The sequence below is a fragment of the Salvelinus namaycush genome, chromosome 9 (genome assembly GCF_016432855.1).
Source record: "Salvelinus namaycush isolate Seneca chromosome 9, SaNama_1.0, whole genome shotgun sequence".
Classification (NCBI taxonomy): domain Eukaryota; kingdom Metazoa; phylum Chordata; class Actinopteri; order Salmoniformes; family Salmonidae; genus Salvelinus; species Salvelinus namaycush.
Genome location: NC_052315.1, coordinates 15,082,974 through 15,095,648, shown reverse-complemented (window position 1 = coordinate 15,095,648; position 12,675 = coordinate 15,082,974). Strand labels below are relative to the sequence as shown.

The window sequence follows — 12,675 nt, the reverse complement described above, 5'->3', positions numbered from 1 at the left end:
GAATGGTAGCAAATACATAAAACTAATGGTTTCCATGTGTTTGATGCCATTCCAGGAGCTTCATTCCAGCCATTATTATGAGCCGTCCTCCCCTGAGCAGTTTCCACTGATGTGCAGAGGTACGAGGTATTTAAGGTAAATACACTACCGTTCAAAAAATTTGGGGTCACTTACAAATGTCCTTGTTTTTGAAAGAAAAGCACATTTTTTTGGCCATTTAAAATAACATCAAATTGATCAGAAATACATTGTAGACATTGTTAATGTTGTAAATGACTATTGTAGCTGGAAATTTATGCTTTTTATGGATTATCTACATAGGCATACAGAGGCCCATTATTAGCAACCATCACTTCTGCGTTCCAATGGCACGTTGTATTAGCTAATCGAAGTTTATAATTTAAAAGGCTAATTGATCATTAGAAAACCCTTTTGCAATTATGTTAGCACAGCTGAAAACGGTTGTGCTGATTAAAGAAGCAATAAAACTGGCCTTTAGACTAGTTGAGTATCTGGAGCATCAACATTTGTGGGTTCGATTACAGGCTCAAAATGTCAAAGAATCCGGCGTCGGTCTAGCAATGGAGTCATAAACCGCATGGGGGCGTTGCGATTCCCCTGTGTTGTGGACATCGCCATTGAAATGCATGACATCCGGCTAATGGATATTGTGAACGAGGCTTTAGGGGGTAAATTAATCGTACACTCAACATTTATACATATTTTATTTGACTTTTCTCTCCCAACATTTTCTCCAGGGCCGATTGATTACCTTGATCAACACTCTCACCATTGCCCTCGCCAAGTTATGGGAGTGACCACTGTTCCAACAGCGCTGTCGCTTCTCAGTTCTTCACTGGTGCGCTTTGGACTACACACTTGACGCGCGCCTTTTCAGAAACGGATTATCTTTGCTGAGTTTGCTTTCCTTGACATGTTGTGTTGACAGTGTTGAGACTAGTTAGCGAAGATGTGCTGAAGCCACCGGTAAACGATAGCTTGTTGACAGTTATTTTTAGTTACCGCACGATGAAAGACAAACGGACCGCGAAATCACCAGTGGTGCACGGTGACAAGTGAAGTGCAACAGCAGTCAACAGAGGTCCCTTTTGGAAGGAATCGTAGAACGATGAAGTCGAGGAGAGACAAACTGAAAATCCCCTCCCTTACTTTGGAGTAAGTTGTATGTTTTTATATAGTGTATAATTTATGCATAAATTATCTACATAACTGAATAATTAAATGTTGTCGGGGAACCAGGGGAAATCACTTGAATAGTTACTTAAGTTACTTTCGAAAGACGTCTTATGTGCTTTATACGAAAAGACAACAGGTTACAGTTGTGTGCCAATGTATTTCTCAACTCTACCAGTTGCAACCAGTTTGTGGAACGCAGTATGGAACCCGCAGAATGGAACCTACAGACCCAATAGTGTGTATCGAAACACACTGCATCTTGTAGACTACAGAAGTTTTGAACTTGCACTCGATTGTGTGATTATTGTGGTGTAGAACTCGCAACATTAATTAATTGTTCTGTCTGTGATCTATATAAGCAATAAGGCCCGAGGAGGTGTGGGATATGGCCAATATACCACGGCTAAAGGCTGTTCTTAAGCACGATGCAACACGGAGTGCCTGGACAGCCCTTAGCCGTGGTATATTGGCCATATATCACAAACTAATATAAACTGGTTAACAACGTAATTAGAGCAGTGTACCTGCTGACAAAACGTGTCATAACTGTCGTAATATGGTCATAACACTGTCATAACATATGTTGCAATTATTTTATGGCTGGTTATGACACCCACATAGGAATGTCAAAACTCATATTTATTCAAATGTGTTTTTTCCCTGCCAAGAAGTTTCCTTTCATTTGAAAGTGTGTTTCTTAAACCCTTTGTTGTTGCTGTTATAATGAATTCTTTACAGTCATGTTTTTTCATCATATTTTAAATCACTTGTAGAAAATACACTTTATGACACTGTCGAATCCAGGCTCGAATCCAGGCTGTATCACAACCGGCCGTGATTGGGAGTCCCATAGGGCGGCGCACAATTGGCCCAGCGTCGTCCGGGTTTGGCCGGTGTAGGCCGTCATTGTAAATAAGAATTTGTTCTTCATTGACTTGCCTGGTTAAATAAAGGTTAAATAAAAAAATAAACATACAGTCGTGGCCAAAAGTTTTGAGAATGACACAAATATTAATTTTCTCAAAGTCTGTTGCCTCAGTTTGTATTATGGCAATTTGCATATACTCCAGAATGTTATGAAGAGTGATCAGATGAATTGCAAAGTCCCTCTTTGCCATGTAAATGAACTGAATCCCCCAAAAATATTTCCACTGCATTTCAGCCCTGCCACAAATTGACCAGCTGACATCATGTCAGTGATTCTCTCGTTAACACAGGTGTGTGTTGACGAGGACAAGGCTGGAGATCACTCTGTCATGCTGATTGAGTTCGAATAACAGACTGGAAGCTTCAAAAGGAGGGTGGTACTTGGAATCAATGTTCTTCCTCTGTCAATCACGGTTACCTGCAAGGAAACACGTGCCGTCATCATTGCTTTGCACAAAAAGGGCTTCACAGGCAAGGATATTGCTGCCAGTACGATTGCACCTAAATCAACAATTTATCAGATCATCAAGAACTTCAAGGAGAGCGGTTCAATTGTTGTGAAGAAGGCTTCAGGGTGCCCAAGAAAGTCCAGCAAGAGCCAGGACCGTCTCCTAAAGTTGATTCAGCTGCGGGATCGGGGGACCACCAGTACAGAGCTTGCTCAGGAATGGCAGCAGGCAGGTGTGAGTGCATCTGCACGCACAGTGAGGCAAAGACTTTTGGAGGATGGCCTGGTGTCAAGAAGGGCAGCAAAGAAGCCACTTCTCTCCAGGAAAAACATCAGGGACAGACTGATATTCTGTAAAAGGTACAGGGATTGGACTGCTGAGGACTGGGGTAATGTCATTTTCTCTGATGAATCCCGTTTCCGATTGTTTGGGGCATCCGGAAAAAAGCTTGTCCGGAGAAGACAAGGTGAGCGCTACCATCAGTCCTTTGTCATGCCAACAGTAAAGCATCCTGAGACCATTCATGTGTGGGGTTGCTTCTCAGCCAAGGGAGTGGGCTCACTCACAATTTTGCTTAAGAACACAGCCATGAATAAAGAATGGTACCAACCCATCCTCCGAGAGCAACTTCTCCCAACCATCCAGGAACAGTTTGGTGACAAACAATGCCTTTTCCAGCATGATGGAGCACCTTGCCATAAGGCAAAAGTGCTAACTAAGTGGCCCGGGGAAAAAAACATTGATATTTTGGGTCCATGTCCATTAAACTCCCCAGACCTTAATCCCATTGAGAACTTGTGGTCAATCCTCAAGAGGTGGGTGGACAAACAAAACCCCACAAATTCTGACAAACTCCAAGCATTGATTATGCAAGAATGGGCTGCCATCAGTCAGGATGTGGCCCAGAAGTTAATTGACAGCATGCCAGGGCGGATTGCAGAGGTCTTGAAAAAGAAGGGTCAACACTGCAGATATTGACTCTTTGCATCAACTTCATGTAATTGTCAATAAAAGCCTTTGACACTTATGAAATGCGTGTAATTATACTTCAGTATTCCATAGTAACATCTGACAAAAATATCTAAAGACACTTTGTGGAAATTAATATTTGTGTCATTCTCAAAACTTTTGTCCACGACTGTAGACTATGTTGTAATGGAATGTTTTACCTTGTGTGGTAGGGTTTTGGGGTTTTGACACCATTATGGTGTCATAATCAGACATAAAATAACTACAGTGCTAGGTTTTGTGGGTTTTGACACTCTTATGTAGGTGTCATAGCCAACCATAAAATAGCACAATGTATGTCACAACAGGTTTAAATATGTGTCATGACAGTATTATGACCATATTATGACAGGTTAAGACAAGTTGTCAACTGATATGACATATTATGACATGGTATGACCTTGTCATAACATGTTATGACGCTAGGTGTCAAGTAAAGTGTTACCGAAATGGAATCAATTATCAGATCATAAACTGAGAATTTAAGGGATACTTCTCACTTTGTTGGGGGGATGGGCATAGGCTAGATTGAGGGATACTTCTCACTGTTGTTTGTTTCAATGCAAAAATAGGCAAGCTACATTAGATCACAAGCTACATTAGATTACATTAGATCTTTTTCAAAGATACTTTAGCACACAGATTATTTGCCCTCTTCTGAATTATTGTTAAAATGGTTTCAGATGTCACATAGCTTTGATTCATTATGACCAAAATCCCAATTCACATCGCTCACTCCCAACTCATTTTGAAAATATGCACCAATTTTTCAACCGCTTTACTGTGATTCCTACCTCCCTCAAAGCATTAGCATTGCTGTAGTTCTTTTCTTTCCACCCACTCCTTCCTGAGCCAATGTAACCAGGGCTGCTGCCTGCCTTCTGCCCACTAGACGTTGATCTAAAAAGCGTACCTTTGGAGCTTCTTCTCCAAAACTTATCTGACTCTCGCATGGATCACAAGCTCAGCACATGGTATTGACCCCCAGTTTTGTGGGGGCAGCACGATGAGCATTATAACCGCACTGCAGAGCCCCTTTTCTAAACGAGCACAGTGTTCACAGAACGCTTCACACCAAGTTATTTCCACAAAATTAAACAAAAACATGGGAGCTTTCAAGTTTGAATGTGTGATGCAGCAAATTCAGCACCCCCAAATATCTACAGTTGAAGTTGGAAGTTTACATACACCTTAGCCAAATACATTTAAACTCAGTTTTTCACATTTCCTGACATTAAATCCTAGTAACAATTTCCTGTCTTAGGTCAGTTAGGATCCCTACTTTATTTTAAGAATGTGAAATGTCAGAATAATAGTAGAGAGTGTCACGGCCGTCAAAGGAAGTGGACCAAGGTGCAGCGTGGTGAGCGTACATATTCCTTTTTATTTGAAATGACACCAACAAAAACAATAAACCATACAAAAATGACCGTGAAGCTTAAGGGCTATAGTGCCACAAACAAAGACAAATACCCACAACGGGAGGAGGGAAAAAGGGATACCTAAGTATGGTTCCCAATCAGAGACAACGATAGACAGCTGTACCTGATTGAGAACCATACCCGGCCAAAACATAGAAACACAAAATCATAGAAAACAAAACATAGAATGCCCACCCCAAATCACACCCTGACCAAACCAAATAGAGACATAAAATGGCTCTCTAAGGTCAGGACGTGACAGAGAAAATGATTTATTTCAGCATTTATTTCTTTCATCACATTCCCAGTGGGTCAGAAGTTACCATACACTCAATTAGTGTTTGGTACCATTGCCTTTAAATTGTTTAACTTGGGTCAAACGTTTCGGTTAGCCTTCCCCAAGCTTCCCACAATAAGTTCGGTGAATTTTGGCCCATTCCTCCTGACAGAGCTGGTGTAACTGAGTCAGGTTTGTAGGCCTCCTTGCTTGCACACACTTTTTCAGTTCTGCCCACAAATTTTCTTGAGGATTGAGGTCAGGGCTTTGTGATGGCCACTCCAATACCTTCTTTGTTGTCCTTAAGGCAATTTGCCACAACTTTGGAAGTATGCTTGGGGTCATTGTCCATTTGGAAGACCCATTTACGACCAAGCTTTAACTTCCTGACTGATGACTTGAGATTTTGCTTCAATATATCCACACAATTTTCCATCCTCATGATGCCATCTATTTTGTGAAGTGCACCAGTCCCTCCTGCAGCAAAGCACCCCCACAACATGATACTGCCACCCCCGTGTTTCACAGTTGGAATGGTGTTCTTCGGCTTGCAAGCCTCCCCCTTTTTCCTCCAAACATAATGATGGTCATTATGACCAAACAGTTCTATTTTTGTTTAATCAGACCAGAGGACATTTCCCCAAAAAGTACGATCTTCGTCTTCATGTGCAGTTGCAAACCGTAGTCTGGCTTTTTTATGGCGGTTTTAGAGCAGTGGCTTCAACCTTGCTGAGCAGCCTTTCAGGTTATGTCGATATAGGACTCGTTTTACTGTGGATATAGATACTTTTTTACCAGTTTCCTCCAGCATCTTCACAAGGTCCTTTGCTGTTGGTTTGGGATTGATTTGCACTTTTCGCACTAAGGTACGTTCAACTCTAGGAGACAGAACGCGTCTCCTTCCTGAGCGGTATGACGGCTGCGTGGTCCCATGGTGTTTATCCTTGCATACTATTGTTTGTACAGATGAACATGGTACCTTCAGGCATTTGGAAATTGCTCCCAAGGATGAACCAGACTTGTGGAGGTCTACAATTTTTTTTCTGAGGTCTTGGCTGATTTCTTTTCATTTTCCCATCATGTCAAGCAAAGAGGCACTGAGTTTGAAGGTCCAAGATGGCGTAGCAGTCAGACGTCTTTGTCTTTGTCCTGTCGTGTCGTGTCCCTTGTATATGTCTTTTTACATCTTTTTCTTCACATATCTTTTAAAAATATTTTCCTAAAATTCAACTTCTAAATACTCTCCTGCAACCCGCCTCACCCAATGTGGCGTGGATCTGTTTTTTTCCCTAATATATTTCTATTTACTTCGGATCTGGAATCCCTCAACTGAAGCTTGCCAGCTAACTACCTACCAGCTATCAGTTAGCAAATCACTGCTAGCGGTCATCAGCTAACCTTTAGCTCGAAAAGCTCTCGCCAGTTCGTACAACGTGACTCAAACCAGAGCATAACGGACCTATTTTTGTCTCTCCATATCCCCGGATTCCTACCGCAAACTCTGAACATTTTCATCTGGATCTTCGCAACTAGCTAACCTCAATCCCGGGTGACTACTCCTGACTAGCGTTTCCATCCCGGAGCAAGCACCAATTAGCCTGAAGTTAGCCCGGCTGGAACGTTATTCAAGATGTATGTTAACAACATTCTAAAGATTGATTCAGTACATTGTTTGACATGTTTCTACTGACTGTAACGGAACTTTTGGATATTTCGTCACGTTATAGTGGACGCGCTTTGAGACTTTGGTTAGGGCGTTTGGTAAACAATTCGAAAGTAGCTAATTGGACATAAATAACGGACATTATCGAACAAATCAAGCATTTATTGTGGACCTGGGATTCCTAGGACTGCATTCTGATGAAGTTCATCAAAGGTAAGGAAACATTTATCATGTATTTTCTGGTTTCTGTTGAGTCCAACATGGCGGCTAATTTGGCTATTGTTCTGAGCTCCGTCTCAGATTATTGCATGGTTTATTTTTCCGTAAAGTTTTTTTGAAATCTGACACAGCGGTTGCATTAAGGAGAGGTATATCTATAATTCCATGTGTATAACTTGTATTATCATCTACATTTATGATGAGTATTTCCGTTGAAACGATGTGGCTATGCAAAATCACTTGATGTTTTTGCAACTAGTGAATCTAACGCGCCAATGTAAACTCCGATTTTTTAATATAAATATGAACTTTATCAAACAAAACATGCATGTATTGTGTAACATGAAGTCCTATGAGTGGCATCTGATGAAGATAATCAAAGGTTAGTGATTAATTTTATCTCTATTTCTGTTTTTTGTGAAAGCTATCTTTCGCTGAAAAAATGGCTGTGCTTATTGTGGTTTTGTGGTGACCTAACATAATCGTTTGTAGTGCTTTCGCTGAAAAGCCTATTTGAAATCGGACACTTTGGTGGGATTAACAACACGATTACCTTTAAAATGATATAAGATACATGAATGTCTGAGGAATTTTAATTATGAGATTTCTGTTTTTTGAATTTGGCGCCCTGCACTTTTTTTTGTTTTTGTCATATCGATCCCATTACCAGGATTGCAGCCATAAGAAGTTAACCAACCATGTTGTTCCACCTCCTACATATGCGATGACATCACCCGATTTAAACGTCTCTAGAGACTATATCTCTCTCATCATTACTCAATGCCTAGGTTTACCTCCAATGTACTCACATCCTACCTTACATTTGTCTGTACACTATGCCTTGAATCTATGCTATCGTGCCCAGAAACCTGCTCCTTTTACTCTCTGTTCCGAATGTGCTAGACAGCCAGTTCGTATAGCCTTTAGCCGTACCCTTATCCTACTTCTCCTCTGTTCATCTGGTGATGTAGAGGTTAACGAGGATAATGACACTGAGCCTTTTTTCTAAAATGTTTTATGAGATTGGAGACCATGTTGGGAGGGATCTTAGACCATTCCTCCAATGGCCATCGAAGTCTCCGGACTTGAACCCCAATGAAAAGCTGTGGTTTGAATTGAAGAGGGCAGTCCATAAGAGCAGACAAAGGATATTACGGATCTGAAAAAGTTATGTATGGAGGAATGGTCTAAGATGCCTCCCAATGTGGTCTCCAATCTCATAAAACACTTTAGAAAAAGGCTTAGTGTCATTATCCTCACAAGGGTAGGGTGCTGGAGTACTGAAAACTGGGGTGCCAATAATTGACCCCTATCTTTTGGAGTTTTTTTATTACAAAATCTCTTTCTCTGAGCAATTGTATTAGCATAAATAATGTTGGCATGCAATATAGCTCAGTATTTGTATTATTTATTTTATACAGTCTTTTTTGCTAATCTTAATTATTATTATGGACCTGACTGTATGAATCTTCCTATAGAATACAGAGGACAGACAGCATGACCTAATAGTATGTTCAAAACATAAGACTGTATACTGCAGTGGAGTTTGGTGGGAGGAGCTATATGAGGCTGGGCTCATTGTAATGTCTGTAATGGAAGAATGTAATGGTATCAAACACATCAAACAATTGTATTCAAGCCATTACAATGAGCCCATCCTCCTATAGCGCCTCCTACCAGCCTCCTCTGGTGTACTGGTATGTGTAAATCTCTGATTCTGGTGTCTCCATTGGGACATTAGAGGCTAGACCTATCAGACCACCAGTGTTACAGCGATAGACTTGGACAATAACCTTATCAATGTGGAAACCAGGCCAAAGTAATCAATAAGTGGTCTGAGAGTTCTTTTCATTTAACTTCTGCTTTGACTGAAAACAGCATGTGACAAAAATCATGCTGTGACATGCCCTGGACATTGATCTGGTGTCCTGTGTGGCTCAGTTGGTGGAGCATGGCACCAGGGTTGTGGGTTTGATTCCCATGGGGGACAAGTACAACAATGTACACACACTACTGTAAGAGCGTCTGCTTAATGACTAAAATGTAAACATTGAAGTATCTATCCGATGACAGACTATCATATATACTGTACAATCAGGTACTGTCTGGAAAAAGTATTCCAAAACAGCGGCTGCGGAGTTGGGTAATGCCCCTCCATTTGCAAACAGTTGTTGAGTGTCTATCACGGAACTATTAGTGTCAGCCAATGAAAGTGAGACGTTGGGGTGTAGTCAGCTGATACCCAGACACTGGTTGGCAACAGCGACCATGCTGAGTCAACACACTGATCCATGTGACTGTGTCTTGTCTTACAGTTTGTCACCCACTTGCCAAAGCCCAACTCTACTGAGCCCATGCAGCCCCTGCAGCACCTTACAAACCCTACATCCCTGGAGGTAAGAATGACAGCCCACATACAGCACACAGCCACACAAGTGGCTTGAGAACAGCTCCTGTGAAGAACATGGGCGGCAGGTAGCCTAGCAGTTAAGAAGAGTGTTCGGCTAGTAACTGAAAGTGTGCTGGTTCGAATCCTGAGCCGAATAGGTGAAAAATATGTTGATGTGCCCTTGAGCAAGGCACTTAACCCTAATTTCTCCTGTAAGTCGCTCTGGGTAAGAGTGTCTGCTAAATGACTAGCTAAAATGTAATTATGAAGATAGTGCTTTAAAGCAGACGTACCTGTACAGAAAGTATTTTTGCTTATTTCATTTGACTGATAAAAGCACAAAATGTTTCATTCTCATTTTATCCAAATCTTTTGGATAAAATGTTGCAATGTGCAAAATGCAGCTGCAATTAAATGTCTTAACTATTGTAAGTCATTCTCTGTGTTTATGGTGGAAAAAACAAAACATCTATTAGTTGTCTTTCCAGCCTATGTGGGTTGCCTGGCAACCCCCAATGGTGCGCTGCAGAGGAAATAAAACTGATTTGACAAACAGAAGCGGCATCCAGCATGCTATGTAGCGAGCACCAGGTTATTGTAATATATAGCGATAGATCATACTGTATCTGTATCTTGTTAATTTGGCAAAACGACCAAGAATGTTGTTCAGTTCTGTTAACAGAGGAACTGTTGATATTTTAAGATTACAGATTAACTTAATTTTTGTTTAAATTACATTATTTATTTGATCACCATCTAAGATTCTACTATTTTACAGTGTTGTGCATCAATTTGTTTCTCTATACTATCCTGAAATCTCTACACCACCCATTCCTTACCCTTAACTCAATTAAAGTTTTATCAAGGCCTTGATCCAACTTTAAAAGTATTTTGACCTCCCACCAGGCACCATATCATAAAGGCAGCCAAAATATCACAGGACATCTCTTATCATCCCTCCCTACTGGCCTCAAGTTAGGAATTCCAAACTCTACTTTTAGTTAATATGATTGACACTTAATGTAGAGGAGAGTGGGGTACGTTGAGCCATTCAGCATCACTACATCAAGGGAAATATAGTTTTCATTCTAACAAAGAGATCTACATATATTTCAGCATGTTGTGTATCCCTGGAAATTATCAGAATTAATGTAAACATAACAGTTTTGAACACCATAGCTTGTCCAAAAAAAGTGGTCTCTTGGTACAAGTTACCCCAAGTATGGGCTAAATTGAGCATAGGGACAGGGTAAGTTGAGTGGTTGATGGTGCTTGTACAGTAGGTCAAAGTTGAATTCATGGATTGGGGGTGTGGTATATTGTATAACTTAAATGTATGCCTACATTCAGAATTTTGGCCCATTCCTCCTGACAGAGCTGGTATAACCGAGTCAGGTTTGTAGGCCTCCTTGCTCGCACACACTTTTTCAGTTTTGCCCACAAACTATCTATAGGATGAGGTCAGGGCTTTTTGTGGGAAGCTTGTGGAAGGCTACCCTAAACATTTGACCCAAGTTAAACAATTTAAAGGCAATGCTACCAAATACTAATTGAGTGTATGTAAACTTCTGACCCACTGGGGATGTGTTGAAAGAAATAAAAGCTGAAATAAATCATTCTCTCTACTATCATTCTGACATTTCACATTCTTAAAATAAACTGGTGATCCTAACTGACCTAAAACAGGGAATTTTTACTAGGATTAAATGTCAGGAATTGTGAAAAACTGAGTTTAAATGTATTTGGCTAAGGTGTATGTAAACTTCCGACTTCTACTGTAGCTTATAGATACCTCAACTGATGTATAAACAATCTACTTTGGTTTAAATACAAGCATCATGAAACCTATAACACAAATTCATTTGACTTTGTGAAAATCTGTTTTTTGGTTCTAACTTGCTTACCACCATGTGGTTTCTTCCTTCACAGGCTCCATAAAATGATGAGCTCTTCCTAAGTATTTGGTCACATTATTAATTTTGTGTATGGTTTCCTAGGAACAAGCGGTGGCTCAACTAACTCTTTGGCTCAATATACACCACTCTCCCTTACCTGTAATCTTCTAAAAAATCGAATCTCTGGTCCTGCTTCATAATCTCGGATTGCATAGTTGCTCGGGTGCAGAATAGATCCCAGGCTACCTAGAACTATAAAGTCGCTTGTCATCTCCAGGAAAATAACCATATCGGCTAGACGCCCACCATTATCTTGGCACCCAGAACAAGTATAACATTTCAACCTCGAAACAGTAGCCTGAAGCTCTTCTATAGAGCTAGGGTCAAGAAAGGAGAAAAGCATCCTCTTACACGTGCATGCAATATACACTGAGTGTAAAAAACATTAAGAACACCTTCCCAATATTGAGTTGCACCCCCCCCCCCCCCCCCCTTGCCCTCAGAACATCCTCAATTCATCAGAGTATAGACTCTAGAAGGTGTTGAAAGCATTCCACAGGGATGCTGGCCCATGTTGACTCCAATGCTTCCCACAGTTGTGTCAAGTTGGCTGGATGTCTTTTGGGTGGTGAACCATTCTTGATACACACGGGAAACTGTTGAGCGTGAAAAATACAGCAGTTGTGCAGTTCTTGACACAAATTGGTGTGCCTGGTATCTTCTACCATACCCCGTTCAAAGGCACTTAAATATTTTGTCTTCCCATTTGCCCTCTGAATGGCACACATACACAATCCATATCGCAATTGTCTCAAGGCTTAACAATCCTTCTTTAACCTGTCTTCTCCCCTTCATCTACACTGATTTTAAGTGGATTTAACATGTGACATTAATAAAGGATCATAGCTTTCACATGGATTCACCAGGTCAGTCTATGTCATGGAAAGAGCAGGTGTTCATAATGTAGAGCAGGTGTTCATAATGTAGAGCAGGTGTTCATAATGTAGAGCAGGTGTTCATAATGTAGAGCAGGTGTTCATAATGTAGAGCAGGTGTTCATAATGTAGAGCAGGTGTTCATATTGTATGTTTGTTATTTTGCAGTCTACTTCTGAATTTAACTGCATTTATTAATTTAACTGCATCACTTTAGATAATTTTCCCCTTGGAGTACTTAGCAAATGTTACCTGTTTGTCAAAGGTCTGTTGAACAAATGTATGTATCATGCCA

The 12,675-nt window shown here is 40.7% G+C and overlaps 1 protein-coding gene across 1 annotated transcript in view; it reads left to right on the top strand.

Annotated features, from left to right (window-relative positions):
* The first annotated feature begins 1,129 nt into the window (after nucleotides 1–1,129).
* The window catches only part of LOC120054029 (microtubule-associated serine/threonine-protein kinase 3-like), a 50,593-nt gene continuing 39,047 nt past the window's right edge, over nucleotides 1,130–12,675 (top strand). The window contains exons 1-2 of the mRNA XM_039001387.1: nucleotides 1,130–1,176; nucleotides 9,477–9,557. Of these exons, the coding sequence (XP_038857315.1) occupies nucleotides 1,130–1,176; nucleotides 9,477–9,557 (128 nt within the window). The remainder of the gene's footprint in view (nucleotides 1,177–9,476; nucleotides 9,558–12,675) is intronic.